Source organism: Cucumis melo, chromosome 2 (genome assembly GCF_025177605.1).
Source record: "Cucumis melo cultivar AY chromosome 2, USDA_Cmelo_AY_1.0, whole genome shotgun sequence".
NCBI classification, from domain to species: Eukaryota; Viridiplantae; Streptophyta; class Magnoliopsida; order Cucurbitales; family Cucurbitaceae; genus Cucumis; species Cucumis melo.
In genome coordinates this window covers 25,613,819-25,629,710 of record NC_066858.1, presented here as the reverse complement: position 1 = coordinate 25,629,710, position 15,892 = coordinate 25,613,819, and the positions used below count along the sequence as shown (strand labels likewise).

General features: G+C 36.4%; 5 protein-coding genes across 5 annotated transcripts; 3 read left to right on the top strand and 2 right to left on the bottom strand.

Annotated features, from left to right (window-relative positions):
• Window positions 1-119: 119 nt before the first annotated feature.
• LOC103502348 (CBBY-like protein) lies at window positions 120-3,476 on the top strand. Its single transcript, XM_008466258.3, has 8 exons — window positions 120-588; window positions 849-919; window positions 1,088-1,246; window positions 1,597-1,663; window positions 1,886-1,981; window positions 2,272-2,318; window positions 2,762-2,842; window positions 3,131-3,476. The coding sequence occupies exons 1-8, from the start codon at window positions 274-276 to the stop codon at window positions 3,252-3,254; spliced, it is 960 nt and encodes a 319-aa protein (XP_008464480.2). The 5' UTR covers window positions 120-273; the 3' UTR covers window positions 3,255-3,476.
• A 516-nt stretch (window positions 3,477-3,992) lies between these two features.
• On the top strand, window positions 3,993-7,529 carry LOC103502350 (vinorine synthase-like). Its single transcript, XM_051081153.1, has one exon. It carries the CDS (start codon window positions 3,993-3,995, stop codon window positions 5,262-5,264), a length of 1,272 nt encoding a protein of 423 aa, XP_050937110.1. The 3' UTR covers window positions 5,265-7,529.
• On the bottom strand, window positions 5,631-7,154 carry LOC103502349 (GRAS family protein RAD1-like). Its single transcript, XM_008466259.3, has one exon. The coding sequence runs from the start codon at window positions 7,152-7,154 to the stop codon at window positions 5,631-5,633; it is 1,524 nt and encodes a 507-aa protein (XP_008464481.2).
• Window positions 7,530-11,341: 3,812 nt separating the features above from the next.
• On the top strand, window positions 11,342-12,248 carry LOC103502352 (peptide methionine sulfoxide reductase-like). Its single transcript, XM_008466262.3, has 2 exons — window positions 11,342-11,742; window positions 11,845-12,248. The coding sequence occupies exons 1-2, from the start codon at window positions 11,413-11,415 to the stop codon at window positions 12,097-12,099; spliced, it is 585 nt and encodes a 194-aa protein (XP_008464484.2). The 5' UTR covers window positions 11,342-11,412; the 3' UTR covers window positions 12,100-12,248.
• Window positions 12,249-12,389: 141 nt separating this feature from the next.
• Window positions 12,390-15,267, bottom strand: LOC103502353 (autophagy-related protein 16). The gene is made up of 4 exons (XM_008466263.3): window positions 14,912-15,267; window positions 14,536-14,717; window positions 14,230-14,425; window positions 12,390-13,599 (listed from the first exon to the last, which is right to left on the bottom strand). Exons 1-4 carry the CDS (start codon window positions 15,044-15,046, stop codon window positions 12,577-12,579), a joined length of 1,536 nt encoding a protein of 511 aa, XP_008464485.1. The 5' UTR covers window positions 15,047-15,267; the 3' UTR covers window positions 12,390-12,576.
• Between the last annotated feature and the right edge of the window lie 625 nt (window positions 15,268-15,892).

The following is a 15,892-nucleotide window of genomic DNA, read 5'->3' as shown; positions in this document are numbered from 1 at the left end:
ACTATACACACAAAATAAACACTTTTCTAAATAATGGTAACATAACACAAAATATATGTGTGATGAAATGTTTTAATCCGTGCAAAACGACATCGTGTCGAAGGAATAGGTTGATGGCGCGCAGTCCATGCAACGGCCCACCAACAAAACACAAATCTGTGGTGCTCTAGTGGATAAGCTTTGTCACAAAAGCCGTTAAAATCCTCAACTGAATTCCCACTTCAGTAATTCACAAAACCAAAACCGGAACAAGAAGAAGGAGACTGGATTCCAATGGCGTCCACAACACTCTCCCTCTCCTCGCCCTCGATTTCCGGTTCTACAACGCCTTGTCTTCCCCATACTGCCACCACCGTCGCTTATTTCAAACCCCATAACAGAAGTTTCTCTACTTCTCTCTTGGGCAAGAGCCTAAGTTTGTATCGAACATCGAGAATCCGGCCAATAGACGCTAAGAATGCTCCTAATGGGATCACTTGTCAGGCTTCTTCTGTTCTTCCGTCTGCTCTTCTTTTCGATTGCGATGGGGTTCTTGTCGATACTGAAAAGGATGGCCATCGGATTTCCTTCAATGAGACTTTTGAAGAGGTTTTACTCTTTTCTTCACTATTTCTTTTACGGTTTATCTATTTCTCTGTCTATGATTATTGATTTAGTTTATGGTAACGTAGGGCTATTTTTAGTACTTGTGATGGTATGAACTTCAATGAACTGAATGGCATTTAGATGATTAAATTAGTTTTCTGATTCAATTGGTTGAATCTGGAGAATTAAGCAACATGTTTTAGACTAGTTTTGATTTCTGGTTAACCTAACCTAACGATATTGTAATTGAAATGATCTCACAGAAAGAATTGGGCGTTACTTGGGATGTAGACTTGTATGGCGAGTTACTCAAAATTGGTGGTGGAAAAGAAAGGTAATTGACTTTTTTGGTCTCACAAATTTGATCAGCTGTGAGATCTTGAAGATTTAAGTACATTTGCACTCACAGTTAGAGCTTGGCATCGGAATAAGGTTATTTTTTCTCGTTGGAGTTCTTGGAAGATAATGGTGACAGTGGTTGTATGATATTTGACTGTTGTAGGATGACAGCGTACTTCAATAAAGTTGGATGGCCAGAAAAGGCTCCAAAAGATGAAGATGAAAGAAAGGCATTCATTGCTGGACTTCACAAACGAAAGACAGATTTGTTCATGGCTCTTATTGAGAAGCAATTACTACCGCTTCGACCTGGCGTTGCAAAGTTAGTTAGTTACCTCTCTAACTCCCTTGATCTTGATGCTGATTGCAATTATTGGGGAATTAGAAAATGCACAACCATGATAAAAATACATTAAAATATTTTATGAAAAATTCCAAGGCAGTTTTATCCCTCTGCTATTTGGTTTACTAGGTATGGTACTGTTCTGTGTTCTCATTGGCATAGTCCTCAGATTGCTCTGCTTTAACTGATCGACACAATGCAATTAAACTTCTCATCTTTATCCCCTTGGAAAATTCGCCATGGGCATATGTGTTATTGGTAGTCTTAAAGCGAGTACGTGCACATGGACTTTTCTATGTTATTGAGATAGTTGTATTTAAATTGTGTAGGCTAATTGATCAGGCATTAGCAAAAGGAGTGAAAGTTGCTGTTTGTAGCACTTCTAACGAGAAGGCGGTATGCACTACCAGGTTCTATAATATTAGTAGCTTATATTTGTAATCTTCGTGATTCCTACTATATTGTGTAGTTTTTATTGTAGTACAATTGTTTTGCTTGTATCAAATTGTATTCACCGCAAAAAAACTATCCGTTGTTTGTTATTACTAGATTAATTGAAATATCGTTTCTTCATCTGCTTATGAATGTAACAGCTGAACTTCATCCATTCAATTGTAGGTTTCTGCAATAGTATCGTTTCTACTGGGATCTCAACGAGCTGAGCAAATGAAGATATTTGCAGGAGATGTAGTGCCTCGAAAGAAGCCTGATCCAGTAAGATTCTATCCCTCTAAAGTCTCAAGTGTTGATTGCTAATATCAAGATATCTAGAGAAGAACAATGAAATTTTCCTTGATTTTAGTTTCTTCATTGTCAAAGTTATTATTTTATCGATAATTGTTAGAATGGAGAACTACATTTTGCTTTACTCTTTCACGCGGTCACCCCCGAAAATATATTAGATATCCATCTACTTAGATTTACTAAAATTGTTGACTAACTAATCTTTAATATAAAGAGAAGTTAGTGCTTTGTTAAAACTAAATTGCCTTTCTTCATTACAGGCTATCTATATTTTAGCAGCGAACACCCTTGGTGTTGATCCTTCCAGGTACATACCTAGAAATGAAAATATGTAGATCTAGTTTTATAATCATTTAATTTTTATTTATGATTTTAAAAAATTGTTTTCTTATAATTATTTCTTGACAAAAAATAACTTTTAAAAAACTATTTATTTTAGTTTCTAAATTTGGCTTGAAATTTTCAAAAAAGTGGATAATGAAACAAAGAAATACACATGTGGAAGCTATATTTATAAGTTTAATTTTCAAAAATCAAACGAGTATCAAACGGTACCTTAGTATTTCCATAAGCTAGTATGCCTGGATATTTGATAGGACTGCTTGAAAAGTATCTCATTTTATAAGTTTAGTCACAATGAACTAACTAAAATCATGTTGATGTACTAAAGGGTTCTTTTTTCTTCACGACTTTATCTCTCTACTAATGGCAATCATGTGTAGAAAATTAATGCACTTGCTATTTTTGTAGTTGTGTTGTGGTGGAGGACAGTGCCATTGGCCTTGCAGCTGCCAAAGCTGCTGGAATGAAGTGCATAGTAACAAAGAGTGGGTGAGTTTCACACTATCCAGTAAACACCTTTATGGCTTAGTTTATTGGAACATATTGTTTTTGCGAGTTCAAGCATCAAATATTTTGCACATTTATAAAGTATCTCTGATAAAATAAATACTTGTTTTGGTTAAGAATTGTATCCTATTCATTTCCACAAGATCATAAGTAGATGTATGTCTTCTTTGTTACTATATCCTTACATTCGTGGATTCAGTTCTATAACACATATGAATGTACTTTCTTTTCTTCTCCAAAATGAGATCTTCGCCTTAATCTGTGTTTCAGGTACACGGCTGAGGAAGATTTTCTAAATGCAGATGCAGTTTTTGACTGCATTGGAGACCCCCCAGAAGAGCGTTTTGATTTGGCATTTTGTGGAAGCCTTCTTGAGAAGCAGTATGTCAGCTAAAGCATGCAAGCACCAATGTTTCATGTACCGAAGCCCGAGCGAACGTTGCACTTCTTAACTTTTGTGAATTCAAAATATAGAGATGTCAGGTCATGCTTCTTGACTTAGATCTTTGTATTTAAATGTTATATATGTACGCCAATTTGTTGATATATCAAATGTTTTGCTCTTGTAAACCAGGACAAGAGCGATTTCATTATATTTGAATTCTCGTACTTGACATGTGGTTATTCTTCTTTTCTCCCGATCCCCAAGTTTAAATTATCTAATAAAATTTTTATGATTTATAAACAATATAATATATTAGTTAAATTTCTTTTACTTGTAGCATCTTCAAATATAACAAAAAAAGAGAAAACATAAAACTATTTAAAAAAACATATCAAAATCTAGAAAATTTGGATTATTAATCAAAAAGTAAACATTCAGAGCGTATAGAATGAGTAGATAAAAATCTAATCAAATACTTTATACAAAAGCTACATTTTTATTTAAAGGTAACCTAATGAAAGCACTTAAAACAAGACCTACATTTCTTAACTAAATAACTAAATAATCAAAATTTCCCAATCACTGTCCTCCGACGGAATAAAATAAAGTTGCATTATTTATACGTTCATATATATTTAAACTCTAAACTCACATTGTCCTCTTCCTCCTACAACACCAGAAGAGAAGGAAATCCTTTTTAGGGTTCTGTAGTTCAAATTTTCAGTTTTCATTTTGTATTTGGTTTCCATGGAGGATTTCGGTGTGGAGATCATTGCAATGGACATTATCAAACCCTCTTCCTCGACTCCAAATTACTTTCAACTTTCTTTGATCGATCAAATGGCGCCTCCCTCTTACATGCCCGCCATTTTTTTCTATCTTCCTCCGAATTCTCAAAATATTGTTCATCAGATTAGGGATTCTCTCTCTCGAACCTTAACTCGCTTCTATCCCTTGGCCGGAACCATGCCTGAGCGATTCTACGTTGATTGCAATGACTCTGGAGTTGAGTTTTCTGAAGCCAAAGTTGATTGCGAGATTTCAGTTCTCTTGAAGAATCCTGAAATCCGCATTTTGCACCGTTTGCTTCCACTTGTTTTTACCTCCCATTCTGCTGATTCCAAGTTTCTACTCGCCGTTCAGTTGACTCGCTTCATCTGCGGTGGTGTAGCTGTGGCTGTTTGTCTTTCGCACAAGCTCGCCGATGGGGCTTCTGCTGCTGGATTCGTTAAAGCCTGGGCCGCCGAGGCTAGAGGAGGTTGTAATAACTCTATTTTGGAGCCTAATTTTGATGCTGTAAAACTCTTTCCATGTAGAAAAATTCCTGGTTTTAAGCGAGGAATCGTGGCTTCAAAAGAGAAGATCTCGACTAAGAGATTTGTGTTTGCCAAATCCGACATAGACGTGTTAAAGTCTCTCGCTGTTGGTACCTTTGGTGGCTCCATTTCAAAACCTCCGTCGCGTGTGGTGGCTGTTTCGGCCTTTATTTGGCTAAGATTAATGGCACTGGCTCGAACAAGACCGGTGAAGGCAAAGGTGTTTGGAGCGCTATATCCGGTGGACTTGCGAGCAAGGATGGATCCGCCGTTGCCGAAAAATTCGTTTGGCAATGTCTCTTGGTTTACAATAGCAACATCCCCGGTGGAGATCAATGAAGATTTACCTCTTCTCGTGGCTAAAGTAAGAACCGCTATACAGGAAATCGACTCCGGTTTTGTGAAGAAACTAGAAGATTCAGAACACTTGTTGGAATTGATGAAGCAAGTGGACAAACAACTCTCCAGTGGTGAGGTACATCTCTGGAGCTTTACTAGTTGGTGTAGATTTCCTGTTTATGAAGCTGATTTTGGATGGGGAAAGCCCACTTGGGTTTGTAGTCCGAGTAGGCCTTTTAGAAATTCAGTCGTTTTAATGGATTCGTCTGATGGTGATGGTGTTGAAGCTTGGGTGAACTTGAAGGAAGAAGACATGGCCATCTTCGAAAAAGACGAAGAGCTTCTTTCCTTTTGCTCGGATTAGCTTTTAATGTCGTTTGGCTTCTTTCTGTCCTGTTTCTGAAATGAAATCCAAATCCAAATCCCAAGCCATTTTTTGCACACCAAACAACAAACACTTCAAACCTTTTTATTCCTATCTGTTCGGTGAACAGAACAATGCCAAACACTCAACACTTGGAATTTTAAAAACTTATAAAAGAAAGAAACAGCTCCATGTTTTCATCAAACTCAATCCCGAATTTGGTTATTTATGAAACAAACATGGGTGGTGACAAATGCAATGAGAAAGGACAATACAGAAAGAGACAACCATCCAACGAACTTTTTTTTTTCTTTCATTAATTTCCTCTTTGGGAACTAATTGGACAACAGCCTTAGCGTAGGTTTTTTAGCACTTCCAGCAGGAGGATGCAACAATGGGCTTGGACTTCCAACCAAGAACCAAACACCCCTTTTCTTCCACAATAGTGTAACCTTCATTAGCCTTAAACTTCCCAATCCACTGCTTTGCCTGAGCCATTACTTTAATGGGCGAAGCTTGAAAACCTGCTCTGCTCATCCTCCTCCGCCATTGATCCACTCTCTCATGCCTCTCAACCCTCGCCATCCCCTCGCAGCTCACTATGTTCTTTATCTCCTCAGCAAAATAGAACTGCTCAATCTTTGCTCTTCTGGTGTCATATTTCGGCAACATGGCATCCAAGGAATCAAATATGGCAGAATAATAGTGAAGAGCTTCCATGAATCTCCCTAAGAAAAAGGGTCCATTGTGATTTGAATCTTGCTCCACTAGAACCAAAGCCTTGGGGGAAAGGTCATAAATCATGCGAAGTACAGAGGTTAGAGCTCCTCTGCTTTCTTTGACCACACAATGCATCTGAAAAATGCTGGTGATGACCAAAGCTTCACCATCGTGAAGTTTTATGTCTTGAGGTCGAAGATTTTCTAAATTTCCCTCTACAGCTAAAACCTCCACTTGAACCCCAACCCCTTCTGCGTGAGCTTTCAACTTCTCCCCCATCACTCTGTATCTATTTACAGAGAGGCCAATGCCAGTGACTCGGAGCAGTCGCCGGTTCGAAGACTCAGCAAGGCTCTCAATGAGGCTGTGCCATTGATGGCCATATGGCAAACCAAACGCCATTCCCAAATCCAACACATGGACAGAATTCTCTCCCTCAAAGACTTCCAATATTGATGAATTGGCCACAAAATGCCCAAATTGGATATGTGGGTAAATCTCATAAGCAAGATTTAGAGCCTCATCCTTTTTCTTCCTGTCAGACGAGTGATCCACTCTGCTCATGATGGGCAAACCAAAGCCAACATAGCCAAGTGGCTGAACCAAAGCAAGGCGGTCGGCCAGTCCTTGGACAAAACAAGAAGCCACTCTTTGGAAGGAAGAGCCAAATACCAAAGCGTTGGCTCGAAGCTCGGATAGAAGAATTGAAGCATGAGACCTATCGCGACAAGCCACAGCCTCAGCACAGGCAACAAGAAGCTGTAAAAGCCTCATCCCATCAGCACTAGCATCCTCCTCTGCCGCACTCTCCTCTGCATTAATGATGGCAGCAGCAGCTTCCTCCACGGCTTCCGCTGCCAAATAACGCTGATTGTAAGTCCATATATGGGCACGGAAGCCAGTACTCAAGCTATCACAACTGTCGCTGCGGCTGAGACTCCTGCTATTGTTGCTACTGTTTCCACTACCATCTTCAGTTGGGGTTGATTCAGTTTCAATTTTGGGTCTTTTACGTCTGAATTCGTCGGAGAATGAAATGACCCATCTGCTTGCTGCAGTAGTGTCATCCAACAAGGAGAGCCAGTGGGCAGCTCCGCTATCCTCATCCTCCTTCGTGATGGAGGTGAAGTCTGTGGAGAAGAAGCTGCCCCCGTCGCCATCAAGAGCCATTGTTGTGTTGGTGTCTCTGTCACTCCTGATGGAACTGAAGGGAAATTGTAAAACACTGAAGGAAGGTGATTGTTATAGCATTGTTGGGTGAAAGTTCCTAAGTTTTGGTACACTTTATTAAGTTTTTATTTATTTATTTATTATTATTATAAGTTATAACAAGGAAGCCAAGTTGTAGGAGAATTAACACAAGAAATTGGGAGGAATTTTTGGGACAAGGTAGAAACTAAGAAGCTCCAAGTGTTGGGGAAGTTCAAATTGTTGGTTGGTTTTGGTTGGTTTGTTAGTACAGTAACTAAGGAAGAATATACCATGTGGGTGTTAATATGTCATTTTCAGTTTGCTTTTATACATCTTGTTGGCGTTTTTGGGTAATTGCCTAATCCTTTTAACTCTTCGATAATGTCACTCCTACTCATGGTTGCTAGTTTTTTTTTCTATATATACATATATATTATTATTATTATTATTTAACTTGCATACATATTTTTAGGAAGATATTTTCGCCGTACACTACCGTATCATTGTCACAAGACATTTTTAAATATTTATAAAATATAACAAAATTTCATATTTATCTTAATAGACACCGATGATTGATATTAGAAATGTTTGGTAGACATTGATATAAATCGATCATTGATTGAATCTAAAATTTTATTAAACTATTTTATTATTTACAATGATTTCCCTGTTATTATTTTTATATTATTTATTGAGAATCTTTGGCATATACTCAAAAACAAAAACAAAGATATATATAATTGTGATTATATTTTCAAATAGGTACTCCTTGTTTGACAATAATAATTGAAATACGTCAACATCATCACCAATAAAATTGTTATATTTTATGCCCTTAAATCTTCTTTCTTTCTTTTCTCCTCCAATTTTTGCTACTTAATTAATGAAATCCTAAAAATTAGACTGTAATTGTAAATATACTACCAAAATGAAATCATTCCCATTAAATTTTGGTAGTAAATAAATAATATGTGATAGGTTTCCTAAACATATCAAATGAATTTAACCAGATTAATAAATTTAAATTTAAATTTTTAAGGAAGTAAATAAATAAAAAATAATTGTAAATTCATTTCACCCTAAAAATAAAAAATTACTTATATATATTTGAATAAACATTAAAAAAGAAAACAGAAAGAAAAGGAGTTCGGTCGGTTGGGTTTTGCCCTTCCAATCCAAATCGATTGACATTTAGTTAGCTTTTCTTACAACAAAACTTGAATCAACTGACACTGTCACTTTCTCCGATTGACTAACTTTGATTTGGTCGGTTTCGATTTTTTGGCATACCATGCTCACCTTTAGAGTAGGCTATATACATACTCATGTGCTCATTAAATTTCATCTGCCGAAAACTAAATAACGTTAAATCCCAAAACTTCAAGCCAACAAAAACTAATACAATGAAGTATTGTTTTTAATCAATTTGATTATCGAATTAGAGTTTCACGCCAATCATTTTGACATCATATTGACGTTTGATTCAACACTTTTCAAAGTCAAATATCTTTCCCAAAAAAATAATAAAACAGTGTTGAGAGGAAGGCAAATGGAGGCTTATGAAGGAACATATGATGTTAAGGATTCCTATTGCCGGCTTGAACAAGAATGCATTATCTAATACACCAATCAGAATTAAAGGAAATGCTTTGAGTTGTCTTTCCAATCACATTGTGGAAGAATTAATAAAAACTTATTGCAATGTCAATTTTTATCTCAATGTTTAATTTTATTTTACCTTTGATAAATAGTGGATTCAGTCAACTGTCTACATATTGCCCAACATCTAGCATAGTTCTTCCAACTGAATCCAATCAACATAGACAATACCAAATGCAAACTAATCATATCATTCAGGGAATGAAAGATTTGAATTTCTGATGTTTTGATTGAACTATGTTACCGAAACAATGATAACATCATTTAGTTTTTTTTTTTTTAGCTTAATTTAAGGAACTACAAAAATAATATAGCCTCAAAGACATTAAGCTAACATAGGCTAATAATAGTTATTTTTTTTTTAATTCATTTTGTTTTTGAAAAAAAATATAAAAGTATTCCCCATGTTGGACGAAGACCCGAAACCCATTGAAGTCAAGTTTGGACACGTCAGCAAAGGTCCAATCAAGTGATGGACTTGACAAGGATAGGGACTGTGATGGGCCGTGTCCAATCAAGTGAAGGACTTGATAAGGATAAGGACTGTGATGGGCCGTGTTTTTAACCGTCAACCAGCCCATGATCTTAGTTCAGATCTACAAATATGGTAATTATATTTAAAAATAGTTAAATATATAGCAACATTTTAGATTATATTACAAATATTAATCTATTACCTTATGGAGTCTATTAGTTATAAAAGTCTACTGTTAATAGATATTAGCAAGTATAAATTTTTATGGTTTATCGGTGATAAACCAATATTTATAACTCGATCTATTAATGATAGATAGATTTTGATATATTTGTAACTTTTTAAATGTTGCTATATATGCTAATATTTTGGATCTAATTGCTATATTTGTAATTATTTCTTTAAAAGAAAGGTTAAACCATTCTTATTTAAAATTAATATAGACTTACTAAACTTCAATTATGTTTTATTATGCGAACACAAGCATAGCTTATATAAACTTAAGGCTTGATCTCTCCATCTTAAGATGTAATTAATATTTTAAATTCAATGAATTTATTTGTATTTCATCATTGTACTATTACCCATACTATAATTAAAATGGTTGTGAGGAATTTTAATTGAAAAATAGAATAATGGAAATACACAAGATGAACAAAATATTGTTCTTTATTTATTTGAACATTATTATTTCCATTAGAGGAGGAATGAATAGACATGATGTAAATCAAATAAATCTATTGATTTATTGCTTTCAGTTATAGATTTGTTAATAGCTGATAGTTTAACCACCTATTTTTTCTAAGACTCTTTGTTTACACCCATTGGAATCTACTACTGTCCTAACCCGTCCTCTCTCCAAGAACTAGAGGAAAGAAGTGAAAATACACTTCAAGAAGTCTTGCAAGAGGCATTGGCACCTCCTCAAGATTTTCGTCAACAAGATCGTGTTCATGATTGGGGCAGCGTGGCATACTAGTGCTGGAATTCGTAAACTGAAATAAATGGTGCTGGAATTCGTAGGCTGATGAAATAAATTATAATATGATGTCCAGGAACGAAGGAGACCATTTCAAGACTATCAAAATTCTTTTCCAAGAAAAGAAGAAATCAAGAACGATGAGAGACCATTTTTTAACCAGAACAGAAGATTTCAACTCAGTTTGATGAAAGAAGGAGAGAACCAGAATAAAAGATGGAGAACCAGAATAAAAGATGAAATTAATCTTCCAAGCTTCGGTGGTGGTAAACGTAATATTGATGAGATTTTTTTAAATACTCCCGAAGTAAAGAAAGTTCACTTAATACTCCCGAGGTAAAGAAAGTTCACCTAGTAGTTTAAAACCGAAGGCTGGAACGTCGGCTTAGTGGGAACGAAAAAATCTCCTTCCCGATTATGAGCAAACTCTTTATAATCTATCATAATTGCCGACAAGGAGCAAGAAAAGTTATGAGAATTTTAGGGATTGTAGGAGGATTAAGGTTGAATATCAAAGAAAATGTAAAATTATTGAGTTGAATTTGAAGAAAAATAAAGGGGAAGGGACCATGGAACACTATTCCAAATCGGCTGCAACTCAATCCTTTACGACTCTTTGTAACAAAGATCTAAGAGAAAAATGAACTAATGAGACAAATGGAAAGAAGCAAACAGAAAATGCCTATCCTTGAAGAAGATGAAGAATGATGGAGAGCTGCAAAGAGTCTTAATTACTCCAAAAAGTGACACCTCTCACCAACAAGGGCATAGCCTTTTCTCTCACGTTGAAAGGAGAATATTCATACAAAAAACAAAAAGACTCATTGGTTCACACCAAGGCATTAGCAAATAGGTGTAAATTGTTCCTAATATTATTAAAGGATTATTTTGGTTGATAAGGGCATCAAAGGAAATAGCAAGGAAAGGATGAGGAAGTCAAGATTCATTGAATTGGGTCATGTAAGTGTCAAAATTGCGTCTCACGTGGTTTACACAAAACAAATATATACAAAGTTGACTAATTTTTATATATCATTTGATTGTCTCAAAAGTTATATATATACTGTGAAAAATTCTCTTTCCTAAAATCAAAGAAACAAACTAATCAGAAGCAGAGAGGAATGGCTTCTGGTTTAGAGTCCGGTGGGCACAACCCAGCATTAGACTACGATATCGACGTACCTGAAAATCCAGCCTACGAATTTGCAGAGTTCGGCACCGGCTGTTTTTGGGGTGCAGAGCTTGCCTTCCAGCGAGTTGTAGGTGTGGTCAAAACGGAGGTTGGTTATTCTCAAGGCCATACTCCAGATCCAACTTATAAACAAGTCTGCTCTGGAATTACCAATCATGTGGAGGTTGTTCGGGTTGCATTCGACCCGAAACTCTGCCCTTACAACAACCTCCTCTCTCTCTTTTGGTCTCGCATTGATCCCACCTCCCTTAATCGCCAAGTATGCAAAACATCCACTTTCTAGTTTCTACAAACATTTGTTTTTTATAAGATTTCTATAAACTCAAGGTTTCTGTTCTGTTTGTGTTATGGTATGACAAAGGGGAATGATAAAGGGGCTCAATATAGATCGGGGATATACTACTTCAACGAGACACAAGCTCGTTTAGCTCATGAATCCAAAGAAGCCAAGAAGTTGGAGTTCAAAGACAAAGAAGTTGTAACAGAGATTCTTCCAGCCAAGAGATTCTATAGGGCAGAAGAGTACCATCAGCAGTATTTGGAGAAAGGAGGAGGGAAAGGCCACAAACAATCTGCTGAAAAGGGTTGCACTGATCCCATTAGATGCTATGGTTAAGGCCAAACCAACCAAGAATAACTACATTGTGTGTCTTTGTTAATCCTCTGCTTTTGTTGCTTCTGGCTTTGGTTGAGAGTGGGGCTTGCCTATTGTATCACAAAGAAGTTGCACATATAATAAAAGTTCGAGGCTTCTTTATGCTATCATCACATGTGTTTTTTACTCCTCTTTCCATTTCTCTTTAAAACAATGCTAAAAAAAAGCAAGTCAATATCTTAAGGAGACAGTTAGTAGTATCATGCTGCAGAAAACAATAATGACAACCAAAAGCATGCTAGACACCAAAATGAAATAAGCCGAATTCTCATTGATTGAATAGAATCATAATGTTTGGTAAAACAATGGAAGCAGAAGAATTGCTATACGATCAGATGAATAAAATGATGAACTAACTTTGTAACACACTTAACTCTATCTACTGTACATCAAGTGGAAACCATGTGAGAAACTGTGTGTGCGTACCACCACCCTACTTCAGTTCCATGTAAATATTATACCATTTCTGTCTGCAGACGCAAGCGGTTTTCCAAGCCCACTCCATGAACAACATAGAACAGATGCAGTGCTCTCTTTCAGAGTGCTAACGATATCGTGTTTTGATATTGACCACACATGAACTGACCCATCTGCAGAACCAGCTGCAACATAGTTGTCATCTGGACTGATGCAAGAACGGCTCCAATTGGAAGCTACTCTATTCCCAGATGCCCTTAATGTCCCACAGACTTCCAAAGATCGGATATCAAATAAATTATGCAAGTTATCTCTCCCACTAGTCAATATTGTATTGCCATTACGTGACAAAGAAAGAGATGTAACAGCAAGGGAGTGTCCAGCAACTTCGCTAATCAATTTTCCTGTTTGAATATCCCACAACCGAAGATTTCCATCCACATGGCCAGAACAAATGGTCTGTCCATCCATGCTGAAGCGAACTGCATTACAATTGCTGGCAAAAATGAAGGTCTTGGTGCAGTAACCCTTCTGTAGGTCCCAAATTTTAATGGTGCGATCATATGCAGCACTCACGACATAGCGGCTAGAAACTTTGCTTACATCTACAGCACATACTTTGTCTGAGTGACCAGTCAACGTATGGCGCACCCTTCCAGAACTGATGTCCCACGCATATAAGTTGTTTGAACTGCTTGCTGCAATAACAGATCTATTATCATGAGTAATGGCAAGATCAAGAACAGAACCAAGGCACCCATGTAGAGTGGAACTTAATGATCCAGTATTTGTATCCCACAATTTGACTGTACGGTCCTGCCCCCCACTGATCAACTTTCCTGAGTTATTTTCGAACAATATAGTACCACAGCCGCCTTCATGGCCACGGATCCTATGCTTGCACACTGAAGGTACAGTGGATTCCACAAAGAATTCAGCACCCTCTTCGCTTTGGCGAACCACGCCATCAACCTGTTGCTGAGCAAGTTTCTCTAAACCACTAGCCTTGAGTCGGTCAATCATATCCTCATAGAGTGCATTTGCCTGATAAATAACAAAAGAGACATTTCCATTCACATTTGGGTTTCATGTGGGGGTGGGGAGGTGAATTTACTTCATTTCAAAAGACAATAATTCATGAACCAATTCCTGCTCTCTAAACTGAACTAAAGATAGAAAATTTCCACCTTCAGCATTCAAAGTGGCATATTAACCAATGGATCAACAAGAACATCATGGAATTAACTTCACAAAATTCCAGAAGCCCATAAAATCAATGTGCTACACGTTATCAACTGAGGAATTCAAGTATTAAGAGCATCAAATAGGACTTTTCCATTTGACCCTTCTGAAACACTTACACTTAAGTTCATAAACATATGATCATCATAAAATCCAACAAACAAACAAAAAAAGAAAGCACAAGAAATTGTCTACATTATTACATGATGGACATGTGAACTAAAATTTTATGTTAAAGTATTTTATAAGCCAGTTCGTGATTCAAAATTCAAACTAGAGCAGGTTACCATACTAGAGCTCACTCCTAAGTCCCAGCAGCGTGTGGAAAAAAAAGAGATTGTGCTATCTATTTGAACAATAACTCGATTCTATATTTTTCAACCCAAAGACTTAGAAAAAAGATGAATAAAAACAAAACAAAAGTACAAAGACCTCATTGAGACGTTCTGCGTCCTGCATCTTTTGAAGCATCCACCGGTCAACCAACATTTTATTTTCAGCCTCTGCATTCTTAGCTTTAACTGTCATTGCTTCAAGCTGTGTTTTAATTTCTTGATTCTCACATAAAGCCAGTTCCAGAGCTTTAATTTTAATCTCTAAGTCTGCCTTCAACTGAGAGCATTCATCCCTGAATCACGTAAGAACTTCCAAACATTCATACAACATATCGAACTAGATTCATCAATCAATTCCCAACTCCAAAATGCCCAAGAATTACGAATGAAAAATAGGGCAAACCTGGTTCGACTTAATTCCTGCTCCAAATTATCAATCACAGCCTCTTTCTCCGCAATCAAAGATTTAGAAGTTCGAACCTCAGCAACTTCAACCACAAGTTGCTCAGATAATCGTGATTGAGCCTTGTAACACTGCTGAAGCTCCAATTCCAACTTCTCCGCTTTCTCCTTCCATTCCGAACTCTAAAAAGGAATATAACACAAATACCCCAATAACAACTTTAAACTGAAACCGAGATAATTAATCCAACATAACGAGATTTTTATGGAATCAAATGATGGGGAAAAAATTTTAGAAAATGGGTAATAGTGAATGATCAAAAGTGAATGGAAAATTGAAGAAATCAAAGAGAAAAATGAGAGAGAGAAGAAGAGACCTGGGTTATGATGGGGCGAGAGAGAGCGAGAAAAGCAGGAGCATGCGCACCTTCTTCAAGGAGATGGCGTTGCCGGAGGGCTCTGAGAGCGTGCTTAATCGCTTCGTTTGCTATCTCGTTTGGGGACATGATCATAATCGATCGCCCACTGCAAAAGGAGAAAACTTCTTATGATTGATTCAAGAAATTTCTACATAAACAAATGAAACCAAATCATTTTGTTATTGTTCGCTTGAATTGTAGATAAAGCAATCATCATCCCTCTACCCTAATTTTTATTATTTATTCACAACACCCAAATAAATAACTAAATAAATCACTTTTTTCTGTTGATTGAATTATTCAAAACTAAATTCCATCAAAATAAATAAATAAAATTTAGGAATGGTTTTTTGCCCATTTTTTTAAACTTTGAATATTTTGCCTTTTTTCTTTAAAAAAAAAAAAAGAAAAGAAAAGAAAATCTTTGTTTTTTCCCCTTTTGCTCTCCTTAATTTTCTCCATTTTTTTTAACTTTATTTTTCAAATTTTTTGTTGCCGGGAGAGGATGGAGAGTTGTTCAAAAGGATTTGAGAAGTGATTGGAAAAGCTGAAAAAGATTTAAGAGTCGAACGTTTGGAGTCTTTATTAAAACATGAGCATGTTGGGTCGATTGAACTTTCACTAGCTAGAGCAATGGTTTTTGGTTGAAAACTCACGTTGAATCGAGATTGAGGGTACGGATTTGTGGGTGGAAAAGAAAATTAGAGTGAAACCGAGATTGAAATCCATGTACAAAACAGACTACTTTAGCAATTTCACCTTTGATATAACTAAATGGTCAAATAAAAAGAGAGAAAAACTTGCATCTCATTTTAAGCCAAATTTCAAGTCATTCTGAACACAAAAATGAGTTGGAATTTCTACTGTTTAAACACTATCTTTGGTTTTTTTTTTTTTTTTTCCTTTTTCATGTAAAACAATTACCTTCTCACGAGTTCG